The sequence below is a fragment of the Prionailurus bengalensis genome, chromosome A3, assembly GCF_016509475.1.
Source record: "Prionailurus bengalensis isolate Pbe53 chromosome A3, Fcat_Pben_1.1_paternal_pri, whole genome shotgun sequence".
Lineage (NCBI taxonomy): Eukaryota > Metazoa > Chordata > Mammalia > Carnivora > Felidae > Prionailurus > Prionailurus bengalensis.
In genome coordinates, this window is record NC_057354.1 from 12,676,895 (window position 1) to 12,703,717 (window position 26,823).

A 26,823-nucleotide genomic window follows, 5' to 3' on the forward strand; every position below is an offset into this window, starting at 1 on the left:
CCCCCGCCCCCGCCATTGGGTACAGAGATTACTTAAAAATAAGAAAATCTTACGGGGCGCCTGGGTGGCGCAGTCGGTTAAGCGTCCGACTTCAGCCAGCTCACGATCTCGAGGCCCGTGAGTTCGAGCCCCGCGTCAGGCTCTGGGCTGATGGCTCAGAGCCTGGAGCCTGTTTCCGATTCTGTGACTCCCTCTCTCTCTGCCCCTCCCCCGTTCATGCTCTGTCTCTCTCTGTCCCAAAAAGAAATAAACGTTGAAAAAAAAAAAATTTTTTTTTAAATAAGAAAATCTTAAAAAAAAAAAAAAAAAAAGTCCCAGCATTTTGAGAAGGATCAGAAAATATGCCAGCCTGTTGCTTAAAAAAAAAAAAAAAAATCCAACCAGAAGGATAACATTTTAAAAAGGAGATAAATTCTTTTGATAAAACTCAGAACAAATTCTCAATGTTGATTCCAAAATTCATGCTAGTTTCTCTGCCTTTTAAAACAAGAACAAAAACAGAATTCAGAGGAAGAAGGGATAAACTTTAAAGTGAAACAGTCACATATCAGAAGATGTTGCATCCCTAGCAGCTGATAACTGCTACCACTCACCACTTGGTTTTCCATGCGGGTGAAAATGACGTTCAGCATCTGAGTAAGGGTAGCCTTGGCAGTGGTTTGATTGATGAGATTTTTGCTGGCCAAATAGATATTGTAACATGTCCTAACTGTCTGCAGAATAGTACCCTCATGAATTTCAATGTGTGGGGACGTCACTGCTGTCAGAAGAGCCTAAAACGAAAACCCACAACATTCACCTTCACAAACACCCACCTGCTTCCCATCCTCCCACAGCCAAACTTTCATACAGGGTTTAGCTTTGTTTTGGTTTCATAAATTTTAAGATGGCTCTGCACACGAAAACTCCCCATTGCTCTGAGTTTAAAGATAATTATTAACTCTATAAAATCCAAATTATTTGATGCTAATTAAGTTGTGTTGAAGAGGGCTTTCTACCAGTTTACTTTTTTAAGAGCCAAAAATACAGACCAACCATTCTCTCAGGAGGGAAACTGCTCTAATTCTATCTCGTCTATATTAATCACAAAATATACAGGTTTTGATAGGCGGTCAGTGTCCTAGTTCCCTGGAGGGTTTCCAAGAGAGCTTTGGGAATGGCCAACACGGAATCATCCCACACAAAGCTAATACAGTTAGGACTTAAGATCTGGAATGTTGGCTACACCCATCCAGATCCTGTTTCCCAACAAGCAGATGGTACTACTACATGCTAAACCACTCCTGGCAGCACAAATGGAATGGAACAGGGAAATGGGATGGGGGGAGGGGTTGGAATGGAACAGGGAAATGGAATGGGGGCGGGGGTGCAGGGCAAGGGGCAGACTGGTGTAAGATTATCAACAAGGACCCACTGAGAAATGGCAGATTGGGAATCCAGAATTTCAAGGAGAAAGACCAGGAGATTTCAAGCCGATCCAACTGACAAGCAATTTACATTGTTATTAGCGGAACTGTTTACTCTGAAAACACACCTGGTTCCACTCTTCTTGTCTCAGCCTGGGCTAATAAATTCTGACACTTAACAAAAGATGTAAGTGATGCTTACACTCTTCTGTTCCAGCTCAGCACCACCTGAGACAACTAACACATGGCAAATTAGAAATCCAAATTCCCAAAAGACACTAGCTTTCTTATTTAAAATCCAGATCAGGCAAACAAACAGAAATACCTTAATTATTTGTAACTGAACTCCTTCATCGGTCTGAGGGCCCTGAAAGCAGTTGCAAATGGTTTCAACAATCCTGTCGATAAGCCGCTTCCCTGGGGCTCCACTGTCGGGGGCGTTGCCGGTGATGTGCCCATATGCGATGAGTTTCTAAATACAGAAAGAACAGACATGAAAAGTTTCTGCCCGACAAGGGCTGAGGCTGCCCATGGCAGCAAAAGAAGTGCTTAACCTCTGGTTCCCACAGATCTCTCTGTTCTCCCGGGGCACGGCGGACACAGCCACCCTCTGGGCACAGTGTTCACCCTGTCTCCTCTGGCAGGAGAGCCTCAGGATGGTGAAACGGTGCCCAGGGGAACAGAGTGTAGAACAATCGCCAATACACAACCACTAGTGCGAAGGACTGAGGGACTAAAATCTGTATGGAATAGAGACAGGAAGTCATCAGTGCGAGACGGGCAGTGATTACTCACGAGCCCACTTTCTTTCTGAAGTGATAAAGATGGTCTAGAATTTGATCGTGGTGATCGTTGTACACCTGTCAACGTACAAAAATCACTGAATTGTACACTTTCAATGGGTGACTTGTGTGCATATAAATTGTATCACGAGCTGTTAAAAATCCGTATGTATAGATTTTTCTTTTTAAAAGGAAAGATACACAGGAAACAACTGATCATGTGTCTTGCTTGAGGGGGAACTCAATTCTGCACCTATGTATTAGACGTGTGTCAACCCCGTGGCTGAAGAGGTGAGGGGTCACTTGGGCCATGCCCTCTGGGTCAGGCGACAGACTGGGTTGGAGAGGGGCTGCCTTTCAAAGGTCTGTGCCACCTCACTCATGACCTGGATTTCACCACAGAGAATCTGAAAGCTGGAAAGGAACCCAAAGGTCAGGGGCAGGATGATTTCCAAGCCTGCGTGAGACTCACAATCACCTGAGGGAGCCCATTACACATACAGATTCCTGGACCTCAACCCACACCTGCGGAATCATAACTTCTGGGGTAGAGCCTGGGAATTGGTGTTTTTCTCCAAGCTGTCCAGGTTATTTTGAAGGCTGCCCAGATAAAAGAATCACTCATCTGACACAACCCCTCTAGGATATGTGACTTCTAAGGCATTCTCTGCTTCCACTGACTCAAAGACTCCTTAAAATGCTGTTCTAATTTTTACCCTTTTTGGTTCCTGATTGGTCACATCCTTGCCTCTACACACACAAAATGACACAAGGTCCTAAGATTATCTACGGTGCTAGGAACACCTGCCACTCTGCAGAGGCCGGACTCTGTTTCTCACTGGCTTCCCCCATCACTGACTGTGGAAGCATCGCCATTCAGTAAGCAGAAAAAAACAAGAGACAGTGGCTCAGAGTAGAACATGATACCGCCAGATCGTATGACTGAGCAGAAGAGGCCTGCACAGCCTCTGTTCGTCAAGTCCAACCCCAGAGGTCACCACACAGGGGCAGGGGTGGGGGCGGGAGTGGGGAAGTTGCGGGGGAGGGGAGGCGTGCTAAAATGTGTTTCTGAGAAACAGGTCAAGATGCCCTTTACCTCACCCCCCCTTCCCCCACTGCTGATGCACATGCAGGCTTCGGAAGAGGGCAGCACGGGCTGCCTGGTAAGTGAGCTCCGGTTCTTGACGTTGTTTATGCCTTACTCCTAGTGGATGCATAAGCCCATGTGGAGCACTGGGTTATGAGTGCGATGGTTATAAACTCCTCAAATGTGATGTTAACAAGTAGGCCCCACAGAACTGATGCTGCAAAGCAGGACTGAGGTGAAGGAACCACTGGATATTTAATTCAAATACGAAAAGGACTAGAAGTAGTCTCTCTACAGACTCCTGTGAGGGCACATTCCCCTTCAAACTGAACAGGGGTTTTTTTGTTTTTTAATTTTTTTTTTTTAACGTTTATTTATTTTTGAGACAGAGAGAGACAGAGCATGAACGGGGGAGGGTCAGAGAGAGAGGGAGACACAGAATCTGAAACAGGCTCCAGGCTCTGAGCGGTCAGCACAGAGCCCGACGCGGGGCTTGAACTCACGGACCGCGAGATCATGACCTGAGCCAAAGTCGGCCGCCTAACCGACTGAGCCACCCAGGCACCCCTGAACAGGGTTTTAAAGCACGACATTATTCCCTTGTCTGTGCAGTGACACAGGGCAAGAAGAAAGAGTTCCCGTGACCTTCCTGTTCTGCCTTCTCACTCCTTGTGCCAGATATTGTTCTGGGCACTGGAGGTACAACAGGGAGTATGATGGTCCTTCTTCTCACAGAGTTTATATTCTCCCGGGTGGGGGCAGACCAAAGCCAAAAGTCCTGGCTGCGATCTCCAGGGCCCTGTCTGATTTGTAGACACTTTAAAAAGAGCAAGTTGCAGTGATCATGCATAAGACTATCTCATTTTTGGAAAATACAAACTGTGTGTGTGTGTGTGTGTGTGTGTGTGTGTGTGTGTGTATACGCGTGCGTAAATTTTTGTCAATGCACAGAAAAAAACCTGGAAACATAGCAGAGGTCCAGCAGCACGAGCGTGCTTGGCAAGCTCACTTGAGGAAAGCGCTTTGCACGGTGAGTGGGGTGGAAAGTTACTGGCAGGTTTAAGCAAAGGATTAACATGATGTGATACATTTCTGAAGACTCCCCCCGCCTCCCCCCCTGCCCAGTTCCTGCATGGAGGACAGACCGGAGGACAACAGGAGGAGAAGCAGGGGACTAGTGAGGAGGCTACCGAAGCTGTCCAGGAGGGAGAAGCTGGTGGCTTGGACTCTGGGAGGGTGACAGAGATGGAGGGTAGAAATTCCTGCTTTATTCCTTGTCAATGCAATGAGATGAGAAGAGGGAAGAGGAGGGAGGCCTCTGGGCAGCTGGCTCGCTCACCCCTGTGTCTAAGGAGGCTGCCTGCACAGGGATGTTCACTGTCACCCTATTTATCCATGCCCCTCGACAGAACAAGAGATAAATAAAATGGTGGTATCACATATCATACATCAGTCAAAAGAAATGCCCTGTATCTGCAGGTAGCAATACAGCCAGATCTTAAAAACACTACTGAGGGGCACCTGGGTGGCGCAGTCGGTTAAGCGTCCGACTTCAGCCAGGTCACGATCTCGCGGTCCGTGAGTTTGAGCCCCACGTCAGGCTCTGGGCTGATGGCTCAGAGCCTGGAGCCTGTTTCTGATTCTGTGTCTCCCTCTCTCTCTGCCCCTCCCCCGTTCATGCTCTGTCTCTCTCTGTCCCAAAAATAAATAAACATTGGAAAAAAAAAACAAAAAACACTACTGAATGTAAAAAGCTGCAGAACACCTGAAACTAATATTATAGGTCAACTTCAATAACAAACATTTTTTAAAAATTATTTTAAAGAAAAGTGTTAAATACTTTTGATAAAGAGGAGTGTAGACATGGAAGAGGCTGTGTGGGAGAAACATGACTGATTTGTGTTTGGGAAACACTGAGTAGTTATATTTGGTCCCCATCATCACCTACGGAGGCAGATGACACCACTGTTATTCTGTGTCTGAGGATCCCGGACCCTGGAAAGGTTAAAGAACTTGTCTCAGATGCTAGGCCATCTGTAAGCCAAGTCTGTGCTCTCAGTCTTGACTTATCTGCCTTCTTTATGGACAAAAAGTTGTCACACAAAGTTGGGGTCGTACGAAGTTACTGATAGTTGAGTTTTTCAGTCCATGAGAATGACAACTTCATGTGGTTCAACCTAAAACAGTATTAAAATGAGAAAATGGGGCACCTGGGTGGCTCAGTCGGTTAAGCGTCCAACTTTGCCTCAGGTCATGATCTCACGGCTTGTGAGTTCGAGCCCCGCATCAGGCTCAGTGCTGGCAGCTCAGAGCCTGGAGCCTGCTTTGGATTCTGTGTCTCCCTCTCTCTGCCCCCCCCCTCTCAAAAATAAATAGACATTAAAAAAAATTTTTTTAATATTAAAATGAGAAAGAAATTCCATGTATCCAACTAACATTTTAAAGATGCAAATAAATTAGGGAAATTTGTCAAATTCATAAGATAAAATTCTACCACCCACAGGTAAGGAAAAAAACAATGAAAAAGATGAGAGGAAAAAAAGTATTATGACCTACACAGGCAACTGGGTTTGGGGTTAGCAGTCTAAGGGATTTCAGTCTTACCTTTTTTTTTTTTTTAAAGTGTTTATTTATTTATTTTTCAGAGAGACAGAGTTCGAGAGGGGGAGGGGTACAGAGAGAGGGAGACACAGAATCCAAAGCAGGCTCCAGGCTCTGAGCCGTCAGCATGGACCCCGATGGGGGGCTTGAACTCACAAACCGTGAGATCATTACCTGAATTGAAGTTGGACACTTAACTGACTGAGCCACCCATGCACCCCCAGTCTTATCCTTAAAGTTCTAAAAAAAATATTTAACAGAGAATGTAATCATGTACAACTTTGATAATTATGAATGCATTTTATTTTTAAATTTTTAAAAATATTTATTTATTTTTGAGAGAGAGAGAGAGAGAGAGAGAGAGAGAGAATGAATGTGGGGGGAAGGGGCAGAGACAGAGCGGGAGACACAGAATCTGAAGCAGGCTCCAAGCTCTTAGCTGTCAGCACAGAGCCCGATGGAGGGCTCAAACTCACGAACTGTGGGATCATGACCTGAGCTGAAGTTGGGTGCTTAACGACTGAGCCACCCAGGAGCCCCAATTACAAATGGATTTTAAGATATGCATTAAAAAATCCAAAGTTTTCTAGAAATAAGAACTAAAAGATAATGTTTGTGGTATGAACAAGACAGCTGAGACCAGTGGTTCCCTACAGCCTTCACTAGGACATAGAAAGAACTCTATTCATATTTTTCTTATCTTATCCTTTTAAAAGTTCTATTTTTGTTTTATAATATAAATAATTTAATAAGAGTAGTACATGTACATAATCTTACCACTGAAGATATATGAACGTATTAAAAGGTTATTCTCAAAAAAATTTGGTTATTGACATATGTCCAGGGTACCCTGGAGATCACTGAGTTAGGCAAGACAGACCCTAATGCTCCTCCCCTGGCATGGGGGAGGAGACCCCATGGGTCCTCCCATGGGGGAGGACAGACCAGGTGCAGAAAGGAAGGAATAAAGAGGATCTTTACCTTTGGTAGAAGTGAGCACCAGGAGAACTCTGTAGGCTTCTCCCCGTGGGGAGAGGGAACTCTAAGCTAACTGTGCTCAGGACAAACCAAACCCAGAAGCATCTTTGCTACCCCATCACCTCTCCAAGCTCAAAGAAGGATGCCTTTATTTATTTATTTATTTATTTATTTATTTAACGTTTATTTATTTTTGAGACAGAGACAGAGCATGAATGCAGGAGGGTCAGAGAGAGGGAGACACAGAATCTGAAACAGGCTCTAGGCTCTGCACTGTCAGCACAGAGCCCGACGCAGGGCTCGAACTCACGGACGTGAGATCATGACCTGGGCCAAAGTCGGACGCTTAACTGACTGAACCACCCAGGTGCCCCATGCCTTTATTTATTTTTAAAAATTTTAATGTTTATTTAATTTTGAGAAAGAGAGAGAGAGAAAGAAAACGCGCAGGTGTGGGGGAGGGGCAGAGAGAGAGGGAGACACAGAATCCGAAGCAGGCTCCAGGCTGTCAGCACAGAGACCAATGGGGCTCGAACCAACGAACTGCAAGATCATGACCTGAGCCAAAGTCAGCTGCTTAACCAACTGAGCCACCCAGGTGCCCCTAAGAAGGATGCCTTTAAATGCCCAGAGCAGAATGTGGATATGTCTGCAGCAGTCTTCAATTCTGCCTAAACCAACTTTTACCCCTGGACACTGACCTTCCATTTCCAAGTCGGAAGTTACCTCTCCCACACTGGGAAAAGCCAGTCAAACAGGCTTTGCAAGGGCAACCTCCAAGAGGAAATGCATTTTATTTAGTACTCCAGAGGGCACTGGGTCACTTTCTAATGTCATAAAAAGGACAACATATTTTGCATTTTGTATACAAACCAAAGAAATTCAAGTGTACCTATTAAATCACAGAGAACTTTCATTCTGCGGGGGGGGGGGATGGGGTGGGGAGTAGAAGAAGAGCTAACCATATGTCATAGGTCTCAAGACACTCTTAAATCTACAACTCGAGCCAGGACTGTGGCCTAAAGTAGAGCAGGATGTCAGTGTTTCTGTTCCAGAGTTCTACAAACAGACTATTTCTAGGAAAATATAGAACATAAATCATAAACAGCATATTTTTAATCAAAGACGCCAAGCCACAGGGTAATAGTTAAGAGGGGTGGTCAGCAACCTTTTTCTGTAAAGAACCAAATTTCTAGGCTTTGCAAGTCATGTGATCTGTTCCAACAACTCAACTCAGCTGTAGTAGTGGGCAAGCAGCCAGAGGTAATACATTAACAATGGGTACAGTTGCTGCTGTGGACTAAATGTTTGTGATCCCCTGTTCCTATGTTGAAGCCCTACCCACAGTGAGATGGTATCAGGAGGAAGAGCCTCTGGGAGGAGATTAGGTTTAGGTAAGATCAGGAAGGTGGGGTCCTTCGTGGGATTAGTGCCCTATAAGAAGAGACCAGAGATCTAATGTGCTCTCTCTGTCTTGTGAGAACTCGGCTGTCTACAAACCAGGAAGAGGGCTCTTACCAGGAACTGAATCAGCTGGCACCCTGATCTTGCACTGCCCAGCCTCCAGAACTGAGGGAAGTTAAGTGCCTCCAGCTTAAGCCACCCAGTCCGTGGTGTTCTGTTAGAGCAGCCTGAGTGGATTCAGGCGGCCGTGTTCCAATAAAATTTTCTTTACAAAAGCAGGTAGCAGGCCAGATTTAGCTCATAGTTGCAGCTTAAGGACCACTGGTTAAGAATTCAGACAGGGTGGGGAGAGTCCTAGATGCCCACTCAATCCCACCACTTTCTGGGCACAGGAGCTCCGTAGGGTGGTCACTTTATTCTTTAAGCCTCCGTTTCCTCCATTCTGAAATGAGGATGAGATGAGAGTTAAGTAACCAGAGGGGTGCTGGGAAGATCAGACACGATGCTGTGGACAGAGTTGATGCAGCACTCTGCACAAGGCCCAGCACTGGCTGAGACCTCAACACGCGTTAGACACCATTCTTTACACATCAGTCATGTTAACTCTCAGCACCAGCTTCAGCACTAAACTGTAACGTGAGAAGGAAACAACTAAAGTTAAACTTATGCCAAATTTCCTCAGAAAATTTCATGGCCACAAATATTTCAGGATAGAAGCAGGACTTGGGTCTGCCATTTAAGAATTCTGGGCTCACAGTATGTTTCACATAGGACAATCTGTACAGAATCTGGTTGAATGAGAAAAATGGCTTTTCATTTGGAAGAACCGCTTCCATGAAGAAACTGTCACCAACTTTCAAGCACAGACATATCAAAGAAGCGAGACTGATAGAGTAAATATTAGACCACCGATGCCAAAAATGTGGCATGCCCACTGCCACTTGGCAGTCCTGTGCCACAGCAGACAGAACCAATCGATCACAGTCCTTTCTCAAGAAACCCAGATGAAGCTTCAGATAGCTTTTCAACACAGCTTCTGGGCAATTACAGAACCTGTTCACTATCCCTGCTCTAGAAAGTCCTGGTAAACTGTGGGCTTCTGACCATCATTTTTTAATTTATCAAGCTTTTTTCATTGATGCTGGTTGCTTGCTGGGGTTAAGAATCAAAGTGAGGTAACCACAAACCTCAAGAGTAGATCTTAAGAAAAAATACAAGAATGCTGGACCAGGAAGAATTAAGAAACCGTAGTTGTAATCCTGTTTCTTTCACGCTACGTATTATTGGACAAGTTACCTTAACTTCTCTGTTCCTGCTTCTTCATTAAGCAAAGGTAATTTATAACAAGGTCACTGTGGCTCTAATACAGTCGATCCTCATCATTCCCAGATCCTGTGTTTGCAAATGTACCCACTCACTAAAATTTATTTGTAAGCCCCAAATCAATACTTGTGGTACTTTTATAGTCATCTGCGGACACATGCAAAGCGAGGAGAAAACTGAATCACCCGATGCACACGTTCCCAGCCGAGGTCAAACACAGAGACCCTCTGTCTTCTCGTTTCAGCTCTTTTACTATAAACAGGGTCATTTTCTGTGGCCTATTTCATGCCATGTTTTTTACATTTCGGTTCATTTTGTTGCTTTTTTTTTGACATTAAAAAAATTTTTTTAACGTTTATTCATTTTTTTTGATAGAGACAGAGCATGAGTGGGGGGAGGGGCAGAGACAGAGGGAGACACAGAATCCAAAGCAGGCTCCAGGCTCTGAGGTGACAGCACAGAGCCCGAGGCAGGGCTCGAACTCACGGACCGAGAGATCATGACCTAAGCTATAGTCGGACGCCCAACCGACTGAGCCACCCAGGTGTCCTGATTTTTTTGACGTTTAAGATGGCCCCCAAGGGGTGCCTGGGTGGCTCAGTTAGTTGAGCGACCGACTTTGGCTCAGGTCATGATCTCACGGTTTGTGAGTTCGAGCCCTACCTCAGGCTCTGTGCTGACAGCTCAGAGCCTGGAGCCTGCTTCGGATTCTGTGTCTCCCTCTCTCTCTGCCCCTCCCCCACTCATGCTCTGTCTCTCTCTGCCTCTGAAATAAATAAACCTAAAAAATTAAAAAAAAAAAATTAATTAATTAAAAAAAAAAAAAAAGATGGCCCCAAACACATTGTTGAAGTGCCGTCTATCGTTCCTAAGAGCGAGAACGCAATGATGTGCCTTACAGAGAAATTACACGTTGAGATAAGCTTTGTTCAGGCATGTGTTACAGTGTTTTGACCGTGAGTTTGATGATAATGAATCAGTGACATCTATTAAGTAAGGTGTCTTTAAACAGAAACACACCAAGAACAAACTTATGTGATTTATGTATTAATCAGTTGATGAACATGTTGAGGCCAGAGGCTCACAGGAACCTTACTCTGTATTTCCTGTGGGAACCATGGTTCAGCATTTGCTTATTCAGGATTCACAGGGACTTTATGGAATATTACCACAAATGATGAATATTGCTTATATTTCTCTACTGGATATTATGAATTTTAATGCCATCAAGAAAGAGGTGGCGTAAAAATACCACGTGCCCATGTATGCCAACTCTTCCAACGAATCCTAAAGGTTTCAGTTAGAAAACCGCACATAAGAGTACAACACAACATTTCCAGGGAAACACATTCTTCTTTAGCTGAGGTCAGATCAGACCTCTTACTTTTCCCTCCCTCATGAGACCTCCATAAAGAATACACTGGATGGCTCCTTTCCTCACTGCCCCTGTGAAAGGACCCCCCTGTGGCTTGGAGACAACCCTCCTGACACCATCAAGTTTAAACGTGGTACCTGCAAGCAGTCGAGGGATGTGCTGACCACCCGGGGGACTTGGACTGGCAAGCTAGCTCAAACGGAAGGAAATACTTGTCGGCTTCGATGAAGTTTGCCTTTGGGGGTGCAGCAGCGCCACGCCTAGGGAAGAAGCAGGAGAGGGCAGAGAGGGGAAATGGAAAAAAGTCTGCTTTTCTACACCTCACTCTAACTGCCCATCCCACTTGTAATCGCTTGACTGGAAGTGCCTGCAAACTGCCTCTGCGGGGCCAGACAACTGAAAACCGAAACACATGCATTAGGACAAAAGACCATAGGGCCACATGCAGAGAGCGAGGTCTCTGACTGGTAAGCTATGTCGACAGCGTCCTGGACTGAATCCCGGCATCAGCTACGTCGGGGCTGTAGTCGAACTGGCTTCTTGACCATGGAGACGAGGCACAGCCACTTCCGGGACAAGCTGTCCTCCTGCCTAAAGAAGCCGGACATAGAGGGCAAGCAAGGGCTTTGCCTCGTCTGTCAAGAAAAGGGACAGCAGCCTCAACCTGATCTTCCTTACCCTTTCCTGCAAATATGCAGTTACCGAGTCGGTAACCTGCTAACCTAGCATCTGTTCAAACACACACAGAGTCGGGCCCTGTGCCCGGCACTGTGCTAGGAGAGCATGCGCTGTCCATAATACAATATGAGAAAACACGCACAGAGAGGGGTTCCCGTGGCCACTACCTACTCCCTTAATACTGTATTTCAGCCAGGAGAAGAGCTTACCTCTGCTTTTCTATTTCTGCTTTAATTTCATCTGTGGGGAAAAAAGAAGGGCACGTTAAGAGAATGCAATAATTATGTAAAAGAAAACTTTACTGAAAGATTTGGAAAATATTAAAAAGAATGTTTATCAGAATTTTAAGAATGAAATGCTGATATGAAGTAATAAAAAGTGATTACGGTAACAATAACAATAGCTAACACGTGCACAGCAGCTATGTTGTGCTAGGCATTACTCTAAGTACTTTACATACCTTTAATTTACTTAACCCTCAAAACAACCCTATAAGGCAGGTAGTATTTATCTCCATCTTATCTACAGCAGGCCTTCTCAACCAAGACACTACTGACATCTGGGAGCAGCTAATCCATTATGGGGCTGTCCTACGCACTGCAGAACGTTCAGCAGTATCCCTGGCTTCTACCAGTGGGATACCAGTAGCAGCCCTCTGTGGTCTGCAACACCAAAAATGTCTCCAGATGTTGCCAACTGTCCCCTGGGGCAAAACTGCCCCAGGTGAGAATCACTGATTTAGATGAGAAACCAAGGCACAGAAAGGTTAGGTAACTTGCCCCCTGTTAGATATCAGGAACTGGGGAACTAGAATTGGAATCCAAGCATTCCAGCCCATAGTGCAATGTTCTAGCTATTTCCCTGTCGTGCAAAATGCATGCTAAGGATAGCTACCACAATAATATGGTAATACTATCAACATTTCAACTGTGCAAAAATATGTATAGGAGATTGGCAACAAATATAACAGAAAGCTGTGTTAGTAGAATGACTATGTTTTATTTTTTTCACATTTTCTATAAGCATATATACTTTGTTATTTTTACATAGAAGTTTTTTTAATTGTGGCAAACAAAACTTACCATCTTAACCATTTTAAAATACACAGTTCAGTGTATTAAGTACACTCATATTGTTGTGCCAAGGTATATAAAATTTTTTATGAATTTATAAAAAATCTTTACCATGGAGGTTATACAACCTCACAGTTAGGTTTCAGAAATAAAGCATCATTATTCACAAATCACAATCTCGGATAGTCTTATTTCCAGGAGAACAAGGTTTTGTGCCCTTGAGGCAACAGAACACCCCATCTAAATATGGAGAGAATTCCTCCCCATTCTCTTGGTCAAAAGTATTCCTGCACATTAGGCTTCACAGGCTCAACATATTATCAAACCAGGCCACTGAAGTAAGCCTGCTGTGTACTCAGATAATCTCCAAGAGCAGTCTTCTTTATCCAGTCTGTTGAGAACCAGTGGTATGGATACAGCATTAGTTATCCCAGCAACACAGCTCTGGAAATTACAGATTTCTTTTTCTTGGACAACTATTATCCTAGACTGAACTAGGAAGTGAAAACTCAACAACCAGATTCACTAGAGGTGGCAATTTCTAACCCTGAAGCAATCTTCCAATGTCTTCTTACTGCACACATCAGACAATGGGGGAGAAACACCCAGATGATCGTTAGCAAGCATTTTGCTCATGGACCATCGGGGCTGTGACACACAGGGTCTGTTACAGAGAGCTCTCTGGCATTCCCTTTTGGCACAAGAATCCACTAAGGACGTAGCTGTGGCTTCCTCTAGTGGAGGCCTCCGAGCTGTGGGAGTGGCTCAGGAGACCCATCCAGCCCAGGACACTGGTAGCCAAGCTTTCAGCTGGCAGAAATCTGTACCCATAACGTCAAGGCTTTCTTGGTCCTTGGTGTCACCGTGTGACATGCCAGAGGCACACCGCTCCTCAAACTCAAACGTAAGGTCTCCTTCTGTTAGCGGTTACCTTGTTAGCGTCTAGATGTTAAATATATCTGAAGCAATTAAGCCTTCACTAGAGTCTGGGCTGGCCTCTGAGCTCCAAAATAATCTGTTTTGGAATATCACCGGTGCCAACTCACTCACTAATGGATGAGGCAATCACCAGGAATGCCAGCTACTCAGTCACTGAGGCATCAAGGGTAATAAACTCAAGTGCAACACTCAAAGGCCTACGGAGGCCAGGCAGTGGACATCAAGGAGAGGCACGGGTGGGCTTAAGACATCAGGGGAAGGGGGGACCCCTCCACATCCCACAGGGCCTCAGTCCCGGCGGAGCCCAGAGGTGCCAGCTGTTTTGATTTTTCCAGAGGTCAAAACCCGGATTTTAAGTGAAAGTTTGACTGTAATCCAAAGCAACCTCAATTATTTTTAAAAGTATTGTGCTCAAAAAAAACTAGTTTGCAACCTTTGCTTTACCGATCAGGAAAAATCGAGGAAAATGTACTTCACTGGCTGCAGAGAAGTTAACAACTGCTGGGGACAAAAGTGGCTTTTAAGGACTATGGCCAGCACTATGAAGACAAAACATCCAAGTTTTACACCAGCTAAAATGCTTCTCAGCCAAAAAGTATGTAAGGAGCCTGAGGACCAGGGTTCAAGGCCCAACTCCATTAAATTTTACAGATGAAAACACAAGACTCAGAGACATTACAGTCTAGTAAGCGGTAGGGCTGGAACTTGAACCCAGAAAATTAAGGCCCTTGTTCGTAACCCTTGGGTACGAGGGTGACTCCCAAATAAGCACCCAGAATTTCCCGGTAAGCTATAAATGCAGAATATAAATGTTGGCTTTGCTATCACTAACGCAGACTGTGATTACTGCGACCGTAGTTCGAAGCACCAGTGTTTGGACCGCTCTGAGCCCCATCCGGCCTCGGGAGGCTGAACCCCGGCTCTGGACTCTCTCGATCTCCTTTCCTGGCCTGCTGTGGCAGAGCCACCAAGATGGTACGCCCTGGTTTTCCAAAAGAACTGAACACGGGCCAGAGTGACCTGTGGCAGTGAGTGAAGAGCACAGCCCTGCACAGTGAGCAGGACAGAGGACACTACTGGTGACAGCTATTGCCAAAGGCCAAGACACCAAAGTCACAAATCGTATGTTTGCAGATTTTCTTCAGTTTCTCACTTTATGCTTAAGTATTCCCACAAGAATCAGGAAATGTTGCACTCTCTACACCATTCTTTTTTTTTTTTTTTTTTTAACGTTTATTTATTTTTGGGACAGAGAGAGACAGAGCATGAACGGGGGAGGGGCAGAGAGAGAGGGAGACACAGAATCGGAAACAGGCTCCAGGCTCCGAGCCATCAGCCCAGAGCCCGACGCGAGGCTCGAACTCCCGGACCGCGAGATCGTGACCTGGCTGAAGTCGGACGCTTAACCGACTGCGCCACCCAGGCGCCCCTCTACACCATTCTTAAAGAAGAAAAATTATGAAAAAAACCTCTTCATTGGGCACAGCTGGGGTCCCGATGATGATGGAAAGCCCCGGGGGGGGGGGGGCGGGGAGGCAGCCTGAGCTGACCTACCTATGTTCTGACAGATCAATCTGGCGGCTGTTTTGAGTATAAAGAGGAGGGTGGCCAGGACAGAAGCAGGGACTCCAATCAAGGGGCTACTGTTACTAATCCAGGCGAGCAGTAACAGGGGCCTGGACCAGGATGGAGTCCATGGGGGAAGGTGAAGTATCAGAACCACAGGAGCGCGCCATTTCTGTAAGCTGGGAACGGCCGAATAGTAGCAGTTTCATATGGCCTGCCCTAACAGTTGGCTTCTGGATATATCTGGATAATAGGGTATGTTCTTCCATTAAACAGAGGCAGAAAAAGAAACAGGGGAAAGGTGTGTGGCAGGGGGCCTCACAGATAGCTTGGCACGGCCTGGTGTGGTGAAAGACAGGAAATTCGTTTGAGACTCAGCAAGAACTGGGTTCAAGTCCTCGCATGGACATCTATTAGCTGAACGAGGCCAGCTGGGTTAGTAGGCCTTTCTGACTCTTGATTGCCAACTTTAAAAAATGGGGATGATGAAAAGCAGCCCCCTCTGCCCCATAGACTGTAACCAGGCCTTTGGGTGCAGGCGATTCTCTTGACAAGCCCATGAGAGAGGTATTGTCAGATTAATGGCTAAGGCAGGGTCCGGCCTGCAGCAGGTGGTCAACCAAGTGACAGTTCTCTTGCTTTTTTCTTAAAAGAGGAGTCAGAAATCGCGAAAAACCTCTAGTGCTATCAGTGGAACCAAGCAGAGACAAGGGAAAAAAGAAAATGAGGGGCAGGTGCCGATTCGGTCCTCACCAACAGCCAGGAAGCCAAGAGCACTCTTATCCCGTAACTGTTACACAGGTGAGGAATCTGGGCACACGGCCGAAGTCACCTGTCCACCATCACAGCCGCCAAGTGCTACTGCATCATACCCAGGCTGTCTGCTCCAGAGCCAATACTCCAGAAGCCCTCAATGATGAGACAGAGGAGGAGGAAGAGGAGCATATGGTAGGACACACCTGCTCTGGTTTATTGCTCCACACACACCTGCTCTGGTTTATTGCTCCACATTTTAACAGGTGTTCCCAGCAGCCAACCGGACAATTAGCAGCCATAAATGAACAGGCTGGAGAGGAGGAAGACCTGAGTGGGTGGGGCAGCTTCAGCCGAAAAACCACACTCTTCCTAGGAAATCCTTTCTGGGCATGGCTGCCATCTACCAACCCCTAGGGTCAGGACCACCCCCCCCTCCCGCCCCCCATTCATCAGTGACTTTGGCACAAGCCTCTACTCCACTCCTAGGCTGAGTCCAAAAATGACCCACATCAACCTCAATGATCCCATCACTGGTCAACTCACCCAGAGACCCCAAAAGTCCCTGCAAATCTTCAACTCTCCCCACACATCTGACCTGCCACACACACCCCTGCCTCCTATGGAAACCAAGGCTGCCCCCAACTTGTGCAACTTCTCCTCCAAGGCCCTCTTCCCCCACTCCAAGCCAGCCTGGTGAGGCTGGTCACACTCTGAATCTTGTCCCTATATGGAATGGTGGACTTCCAGCTCCTTCCTGACCCATGCCCTCAGTCTTCTTTCCTTCCAGCTGACCAGCAGGGCCCTTCTTTGGCCTGTCAGATCTTGACAAGGCCAGCATTAGCTTTCCCCTTTCTTCAGTTCCCAGGATGGGTCCCATTAGCAGGACTGCTATCAGAATGGTAGGTGATCAACAGTCATGACTCTCTCTGACCTTTAGTCTTCATCTTCTGGCAAAATCCCAAACTGAGACTATACTACCATCTCCTTCTGACCTGTCTCCACCTAGCAACCAGACCTCTGACAGTGGGGCAAGTTGGCAGGGCTAGAGAGTCATAATCGCCAACCATAAATGGAGCCCTAAATAATGCCGGGTGAGCCCATCTCCTCTACCTTCCCTAAACTACTGCTCCTTTCTCCGCTCTTCTCAAACACCCCACCTCCCCTCCTAACTAACCACCAACCAGTCCTCCTCTTTACTCATTACCCATGAAGTGGCCTCCTATTTCATCCAGAGATTAGACGCCGCCACAAGGAGACTGACTCAGCTTCCCGTTAGAGAACCTAACTGGTTCTGTACCCAGAATTTCACTCTTTCCTGCCAGAAGACAGGGTCCAATCCCTCCACCTCTATCATCTCGCATCCCTACCTGCCTCTGCGGGCTCTCCGTTCTGCCTGGAATCTGATTACTTCTCACGGTGCTGGGCCACCACCACTGCCATCCACGCTGCTCCAGCTCCCACCCTTTCCTCCCACAGCAGCCAGAGGGATTCCCTTAAAATGTAAATGAGATCACATTTGCTCAAAACAGATTATCCATAACCCTTACGATGGAAATCAGATTACATCTGCTCCTTTGCTCAAAACTTTCCACTGGCTTCGCATCTCACCCTGAGTAAAATCCAAAATCTTGACCTTGGCCTCCAAGCCTCTGTAAGATCTGGCCCCCTGCCATCCCTCTGATCTCACCTTCTAGACACTCCGCTGCCCCCACCCCCAGCCTGCTCGGTCCAGTTTGAGGGACTTTGCAATTGCTATTCCTGCTGCCTGGAATGCCCTCCCTCCCCCAGATATCCGCAGGGCTCACTCCCTCACTTCCTTCAGTTCCCCCTTCCAATGTCACCTTCCCTCACCACCCAATCTGCCACCTCTGCCCCTCCTTGTCATTCTCTATTTCCTCACCTGCTTCACTTTTCCACTTCACCCTGGTTTACTTTTCTCATCTTGCTTCACAGTACTTCCCGCCCTTGACACATTATTTATCAGTTCATTTGTTTTCTGTCTTCCCCAGGAGAATATAAACTATGATAACAGAGACTTTTGTCTCTTCTGGTCACTGCTGAATTCCCAGCACCTAGGAATTCCTAGGCAGAGAGGAGGCACTCGATATTTGTTGAATGAATAAACTGTCCTTTCTCTATCCTGCATTATTTAACCTCTCACTCAGCTGGATCCTTCCCAAGTTTAAACCTTTATATAAAGAAAAGATAAGACAAAAAAACCTTCCGGGATCCACACCTCCCTCCTCCCCTTCACACCAGAGCCAAATTTGGGGAAAGAGCTGCCCATGCTCACTGCCTATTTCCTCACCTCCTACCCACGCCCCAGCCCACTCCAGTCTGGCTTTCACCTTCACCGACCGTACCACCAAAGAAGCCCAAACTAAGGTCACCAATGGCCCACATGTTTCTTGATCTGATGGGCATTTTGCCACTCTCCATCTAACCCGACCTCCCTGCAGCGTTTGACCTTACCAACCTCACCCTCCTTGAAATGTTCTCTGCTTCTATCTTCCTAGGCACACATTCTCATCTGCCCTCTGCTTCTTGCCCCAACTCCTCTCTATGGCCTTTGCAGGCTGCCTCCTCTGCCCAGCCAGGCAGGGGTTCCTGAGGCCCAGGCAGACCTCTGGCTCTCGTTCTCTGTACACTCTCTCCCTAGGCCACCTCACTCTCACCGACACCTTCGGTTCCCACCTAGGCTCTCCTGACTCCCAAATCATGACTTCCGGCCCAGGTCTGTCTCAGGAACAACAGGCTCATATGTCCACCTGCTGCCTGCTCCACCTAACTGGATGCTCGAAGGCAGGTGAGCCTCAACACATCAAGTCCCAACTCAGATCAACCTCCTACCCCCACAGTCCCACCTTACAGAACGGCACCACCATCCATTCAGTCGGGTGAGTCAGAAACTTAACAGCCAGCCTCTTCCTTATCCAATGTTCTGATTCACCTTCTGGACAAGTGGGGAATACACTCGCTTTGCTTGGCTTCTGTCCTCACCACTGAGGCCAGGAACCAACATCTCTCACCCGGGTGACGGGAACTGCCTCCTCACTGTCCCTGAGCAATCCCTCTGGTCCTCCTCTAAAATGTTCTGAACACAACAGTCCAAGTCCAAGTGATCTTTCCAAAACACAAACCTGGTCATGATGGCACCTTCTCCCCCGTTTACTACTCTTCAGTGTTGTCTCACTGCTTTTGCTTGGAAAATCAGACTCCTCACCATGAAAACCTTGCGGTCCTGCATGGTAGGGCCCTGGCCACCCCTCCCACCTTGTTCTCAAACACTCCCACCACACAGTGGCCTCTTTCAGTTTCTCTCTTTTTTTTAATTAAATGATCACATTTTTTTCTATTTTGAGATAACTGTCGATCGACTTTTGAGTTTAACAGTTGTACTCCTCCCTGCCGTAGGACCTTTGTACATACTATTCCCACATCCTGCCAAAACACCTGGCACCCTAACCTATTTAATTTTTTTTAAGCTTTTATCTTTAAGGAATCTCCACACCCAACATGGGGCTCAAACTCACATTCCCAAGATCAAGAGTCACTCTACTGAACGAGCCAGGCAGGTGCCCCGTCCACCTACTTAATTCTTATTTGTCATTCAAATCTCAAGACTTCCTCAGGGAAATTTTCCCTCACAACTTTGCTCACTCCCCTGCAGGACCAGGTTTATCTCCTTCACAGGACTTTTTAGGTTAACTTTTTTTTTTTTTTTAACGTTGATTCAGAGGATGTGAGCATTTGAATAATGCACTTCTTCCCCATTAACTGCAAACTCCATGAGAAGAGGGTCCTTGCTTGTTTCCCCTGCATCATGACACCAAATGTGACACCCAAATAAATATCTTCTCAGTGAATGTCACCCTTGTTTAGTCAACAGACAAAAGGACCATATAAAGAGCAAAATATGCACTAACCGCTCCCTGGGACTGAGGAAAAATTTAAGAATTTAATGGCACAAGAAGGCTGTTCTCCCCACAAATCTATAAAACTTAACAAAATACCTTTAATTAAAAAAAAAAAAAAAAAAGCAGCAAAAGATTTATTTACAACCAAGACAGTAAACTGAAAGAAGCTCCTTTAGGAAGACTCCAGGAATGACTCAAGGTTTTCTAAGATAACCTTGCTGGAAAGAAAGTCAAGTATTTTCCTGGCAGGCCCCCTAAGCCTGGTGAAATTGGTGAGGACTAAATACAGTTCTGAGCTATTTATATAGGAAACTCCATGTACTTGCTGATTAAGTACACATTTTCACAAGTCTGCTCTTTTCCATAAAGAATAGTCTTACTGTTTTCCCCAGCACTGCTTACAGACTCTCCCCTGAGATTTACACGTACAGGACAGAGCTCTAAATTCATCCAACGGCTTGTTTCACCGGCATCGAAATGTCAGAGACCAGAAAAACGTCCACAAACCATTCAGTTTCTTCTCCTTTAAATATGGTTAACACCAGAGCCTCTAAATTTTAACAGGTTATCTGTTAGGCACCAGACTTTACTACACTGGGTCACTTAACCTTCACAATAATCCCGGGACAAAGGTGTTATCACCTTTAGCATTTCAGGAAACTGAGGCTCAAAGAAGCTAAATTATCAACCCAGCATCACAGAACTAATCAAGAAGCAAAGTTTCCAACTCAGCTGTCAGTGAATTTTCTGCTAATCCAATAAACAAACAATTTTCAGGAATCAAAATCCAACTTTTAGATGCTGCTTCTAGGCAGGTGACCGCTTCCTGAAGAATCATCATAAAGCTTTTCAACAAAAACTAATCTGTCAGGGTCCTGAGTCCTGGTATTTCTCAAAACATTAATCTGCACCACGTGCAAACAAAATGTCTCATCCAAACACCAGAATTTGCCAAAATTAAAGGGTTTATTTTGTATTTCACCAGGAAGCCTTACTTTATTTGCTATGACAATTTAGAGATGGTTTTCATATTTTTCAAATTTTGCACTTAGGTTCTTCCTAGTGGTGAGAACAGTTATTTTGAACACGTCAAAATTAGAATAACAACAACATCACATGGAGGACAAAGCAGTTCACTTTATCATATGGACGTGTAAATGTTGAATTTTTTTTTTTGCACATTAATACACAACTAAGATTTATGAGCATACTCCCTTAACTGGCTTCTTCCCAAGGACATTTAAACCCGTTCGAGTTTTTTCTATTTTAAAATAATGAGAAAAACCCTCCCAGGATCCACATCTCCTGCCTCTCCTTCACGCCACAGCCAAACTTTGGAAAACAGTTGTCTGTGCTCGCTATTTCCTCACCTCCCACTCATGCTTCGCCCATTCCATTCTGGTTTTCTCCTTCATTGTGCCACCAAAACAGCTCAAGCTAAGATCACCAATGACCCGCACGCCTCTCAGTCCCATATATCAAGCGGAGTGGCAGATCTAAAGCTGGATTTTACGATTTGTGTGTCAGGCCAGGGCACGTGTGTGTGTTCCGTATGTCTCCCGCCTGGCTGTGCAGACGTGGGCCTCGGCTTCCCTTTGCCCGCGGTACCCAAAGACGGACACCGGCTCCATGTCACACCTCCAGAATTCATCAAAGGCACTTTACCGCTGATGAAGAGAGAGGTCATAAATCAGAAAGCTTCATCACTCAAGTGAAGCTTATGGGCCATCGGCTCTTTACCCTCATTTCTTTCTTCCCCTTAGTTCCTAAACTAAAGTAAACCCAAGATACATGCAGCAAAAAGCTGCAGGGGAAGAAAGCTGTCATCATTGTGATGACAGGCTTTCAAATATATCAAAATTCAACTATAGAAAATATGGTCTCTCTACTTACCAAATGCTTTTACTTAATGAAACTTCAAAACTTTACTGCAGTGCAATTACTGCTTAAAGACTCCACTGAGTATTTTACATACAATAACTCTCCTACGGAGGAGCAACACAAGCGTGACCCTAACGGTTAAGGTCCTGGGCTCTGGAGCCGGCCTGCCCGTGTTCCATCCTGGCTCCACTGCTTCCTGGTGGAGGTATGCTGGCCAACTTCTCTGGGCCTCAATGAGGATAATAACAGTTAAGAAGTAAACTGCTGCAGAGCACATGGCATGGTGCCTGGAACACAGAAATGCTTAGTACATGGTAGATACCAATAGTTATTACATAACATGTGATTTTAAGACGTTACTCAATTGGGTGATAATGATGCGTCAGTGTAGCGTCATCATAGTAATAAATGTTCCACTCTGGTGAGGCATGTCGCTAACAGGAGAGGCAACGCATGTGTGGGGGCAGGGAGCAGATGAGAATTCTCTGTACCTTCTGTGCAACTTTGCTGTGGACCTAAAACTACTCTAAAAAAAAAAAAGTCTATTTAAAAAAGAAATCACTTTATTTCATATGAAAGCCATACAGATATGTTTGTTATTCTTTTTATGTTTTCTTGATAATGACTAAGAATGACACCAAGTAATTACAGAGCACTCAGCTCTTAGCACTCTGTGTGGATTGTTACGAAGTAAGATAATGCATCTCTTATCATATATAGATGAGAAGAGTACTGTTAGAACTCAGTTAACGTTTTCCAGATTTCCAGACAAATTTTTCCATACTCAATTTAAAAACACCCAGATTATCCTGTCAAGTCTCCAAACTCTAGAATTTATAATTTATAACTCAGTAATGTAAAGAGAGATCATGACAGAAAATGGCCCTTAAGACACTTATGAAAGGGAGGTTTAGGAATGTATGTGTGTACCCCAACAAGAAGGCTGAAGGGTTCAAGATTATTAATACACATCAGAGCTTCGTTAACAAGGTAAAGACCAACAAAATCCTTAGGGTGATGAATACTCTTACAGGCTATTTTGATACTCCAGATAAAGGCTGGCAGGACAAAATCCCCTAATTGGGTAGTCTATACCTACCTATGCATTTGGCATTTAGTGCAGATAAATCACTGAGGTTACTCCAAACCTGTTCCATCCTGATCATCACTGCTGTTACAAGGGACAACCCCTGTCTTCATTGAGCTTTAGCAAGTTAACACTGCGATAAACACAGCCTCCCGGTCGTGTAATTACATTCTTATTTACTGCAGCAACAAACCAAATAGAGCAATAAGTCATTCCTGAACGAGGAACCAATGCAGGTTAAGAACATCAGGCTACAACTCTCAGTGTCTGTGGTCTGTTACAGCTTAAGCTAATAATAAAAAACAAGAGGGGTGCCTGGGTGGCTCAGTCGGTTGAGTGTCCGACTTTGGCTCAGGTCATGCTCTCGCGGTTTGTGGGTTCGAGCCCGGCGTCGGGCTCTGTGCTGACAACTCAGAGCCTGGAGCCTGCTTCGGATTCTGTGTCTCCCTCTCTCTGCCCCTTCCCCGCTCATGCTCTGTCTCTGTCTCTCAAAGATGTATAAATGTTAAAAAAAAAAAAAAAAAAAACCAAGAGCAAAACCAAGAGCATCCACTATGTGCCAAGTTCTTTGCATATGTCAACTAACTTCATCCTTACAATAACCCAATGAAGAAGGTATAATACCTGTCCAAGATCACAAAGATAAGAAGCGGAAGGCAAGCGACTTGAACCCCGGCAGTCTTGAGTCCAGAGAACACACTCCTAACCTCCCTACTATGCAGTCCCTGCAGCCCTGATCCCCTCCCCCAATACACTACAACAGACGAATCCTATCACAGCTGCTTCCTGTAAGTGTGCTCCATCATCTAAGCACTTCAACTTTGGGTGGTCATTTACAGTTCCTCTTATCAAAATTAACGATAATCTATACGTGGTAATCTCTAAAACGCTGGCCACGTTACAAAACTTCTTATACACAAGCTCACACACAGGCTTGTTTCTGGGCACAAGACTGTGCCTGGAGATGCAGAGTAAAGTATCAATCACCATGTACTTTGCTATAGGTTTTCTACTGTTTACAAATAAAAGCAGTCATTTCTATTCAACAGCAATGACACAATTACTCTCTTAAAAAAATGGCCACTTTGACTCAACACTGTGCACAGGTTCCCTTATAATAGTTCCTATGACCCAATTTGATGACAATGATGAGCCACCATGTCCATTTGCTTGCTATTCATTTAACCTATGGTCAAATTACTTCTTATATGAGGTATTTCTTACAATCCACTACTAAAACATTGAACGTGCATTCCACAACTTCTGAATAAAGATATGATCCAAAAACATCTAAAAAGCTCTCAATGTTATGACCCTTTATGACCCATAATACAATTTTAGAAGTAGGTTGAAAAATTGTGATAAACAACTTGGTGAAAATGAGGAATGAAAAATTTTCTGCCAAATAGTTATCTTTAAATTTCTGCGACAATACTCTTAAAGTAATATTGACAGGATAGACTCCAGGCAGATTTCAAAATGGAGTTCTAACTATTGGGCTTTTGCCTAACAAACTGCTTTGAGGTGTTTATCCTGCATTCCTGATAAAACAATATCCAACAGTTAGCCTTGGTTTTCTGAATAGAAAAGCTTTACAAATCTAAATCTCAGTAAATTCCTCCAATTGATCCTGGATTTCACAGGACTAGTATCTGTTTCCAGATTATCTAAGCAACTACAACCTCTCAATCAATAGTTCCTGACCCCTGAGGGAGTCTCAGACCCTTCCGAGAATCAGATAAAGCCAAAGACCTTCTCCTGGACAAATGCAAAGTTCACAAGCTCGTTCCTAGGCCCCAAGAGAAGAATCTCGGCTCTGTCCCTTACACCAAACGTAGCGAGAAAAGTGACGGCAACTACAAACTCCCTAACAGAAAATCAAACTTTCCATTTACTCGATTTGTTAGGGAAAAAAAACAGGTCTTTTTACAGATGTCAAACCAAAGGCACTGGGGTCGTGAATTAGCTTGAAGCTAGCTCTGGTCAAATGTATTGATCCTCAACACCCAGAACTCTTCTCCTGAAACTCCACATGGTGGACACTTCTTGCCTTTCAGTACTCAGCTCAAATGTCCCCTCCTCAGAAAGGATTACTTTCTTGACACCCTATCAAAACCAGTCCGCAGGCCTTCCCCCCCCCCCCTTTTTTTATCCTATCTTGCTCTTTTACTTTCACAAAAGTATTTATCAGTACTCAAAAATGTCTCAGTAATTTTAGTTTCCCCTTTTAGAGTATAAGCCCCACAAAGGCAAGTATCTTGTCTGTCTTGTAGTGCCCATCACAGCACCTAGACAGTGGCCACTTGGTAAATATTTCAATGATTAAAAGACAGGATGTCGATGCTGTAATCAACTACCAAGGTTTTAACTAGCTATGAGTGAGAGTCCTCTCCCTATTTCCATAATCCGTGGGTCCATTCAATCAGCACCTACTATGTGCCAGGCAGAGCTGCAGACGCAGGGAATCCAGCAGTGCATAAAACAGACGAGCCTTTTTGCCCTCAAAGAACATCTATTTCAGTGGACTGCCCGCAACGAGCGGATCTCTTGCACCTACCTAAGAGGTGCAGGACATGACGGAGTTATGGGAGATCCCCAAATGAAAGGGAAAACATTCTCCAATCCAGGACTTCCAAAACAAATGTCAGGGGTTTCCCTAAGGCAGGTGAGCAAAGCACTTGCTCTGCTCACATGGGGGAACCCTAACCAGCAGAACGCAGGTAAAGAGAAAACTTGGGGCAAGGACTACCGCTCCTGAGGTTGGTGAGGGGAGGAACCAGGAAACAGGACGGCAAGGAGTCGTGGCAAGAGCCCGGGGCTGGGAGGCTGGATAGCTAGCGCTGGCTGTCACTAACTTGCTAGGTGACCTTGGGCCAGTCCCGAGCTGCCTGGACATCAGTTTCCCCGGGCTACAATAAGGGGGTCGGGAGGGTGGGATTCGAGGTCGGGGGAGGTGGAAACCAGGAGGCCGGGCGGGGTAACGGCCGGCGTGGGGAGGCCGGCGCGGGGCCGGGCCGGGGCGGCTCACCCACCGAGCGCCACCTGGCAGGCCCTGCGCAGCTGGGAGTGCTGGGGCCGCTTCACCTCCTTGTCGGCTAAGATCTTCTCCAGGGCCCGAGACACGAACATGCTCTTGGTCTGGCTCTCCTGCATGGCCCCGGCCCGGCGGGGGCTGGCAGCCCCGCGGGCGGGCGGTGCGAACAAGCGGGCGAGCGACGCTGCGGGCCCGGCGTCCCGGCCACCACCGGCCGCGTCCGTCCGCGCCGCCCCGTCAGGAAGCGACGCCGCGGCCCCACGGCGCCGCCATGTTGGAGCGCGTCACGTGACCACGTGACTGACGGGGCCGCTACGGCCGCCGAGCGTCCGTCGACCCCGTGACCCCTGCGGGGCGGGGCCTGCGGCTGGGGGCGGGGTCCGGCGGGTGAGGAGGGGAGGGGCGAGGGTGGAGGAGGGAAGAAAAAAAGGTGGGGGAGGAGAATGGGAGTGGGTGAAAGGCCAGAGGGCCCGGGAGGGACAAAGGAGAAAGGTGAAAAGGAGGACAGGTAGGGGGTCGATTGGAGGTGAAGGGGTGAGGGGAGAGAGGAGGTAGGAAGAGGAGAGTTCAGGGGAAAAGAGATGAGAAGGAGAGAAGATAAGGGCAGGTGAGAGAGGAAAGGAAGGGGTGGAGGGAAAGGGGAGGTGAAAGGAAGGCAGAGAGAGGGAAGGGGGATTCATGGACACTCTCCAGACACAGGATTTCTCCATGCCTGTTGGCGAGACACACACCTTGCACCCAGCTTTACCGTCACTGCACTGCGTGCCTGGCCGTCCAGTTCAGTGAGCTGTGTGACCAGTGCCACCTCTGTGCACCTCCCTTTGGAGTGTGCCTGTCCACGTTCATCAGTCTGTGGTTCTTCACAGTGCTGTGCACAGGGCAGGGTGTCTGACAGAGGAAGAAACAGAGATCACCAGTGTCACACAGCCTACAAGT

The 26,823-nt window shown here is 46.2% G+C and overlaps 1 protein-coding gene across 1 annotated transcript in view; it reads right to left on the reverse strand.

The window, feature by feature from the left end:
* Positions 1-26,162, reverse strand: part of ARFGEF2 (ADP ribosylation factor guanine nucleotide exchange factor 2) — a 104,899-nt gene extending 78,737 nt beyond the window's left edge. Inside the window, 6 exon segments of the mRNA XM_043553725.1 lie at positions 594-773; positions 1,732-1,878; positions 11,094-11,131; positions 11,134-11,216; positions 11,844-11,874; positions 25,886-26,162. Of these exon segments, the coding sequence (XP_043409660.1) occupies positions 594-773; positions 1,732-1,878; positions 11,094-11,131; positions 11,134-11,216; positions 11,844-11,874; positions 25,886-26,006 (600 nt within the window). The 5' untranslated portion in view covers positions 26,007-26,162.
* Positions 26,163-26,823: the final 661 nt, after the last annotated feature.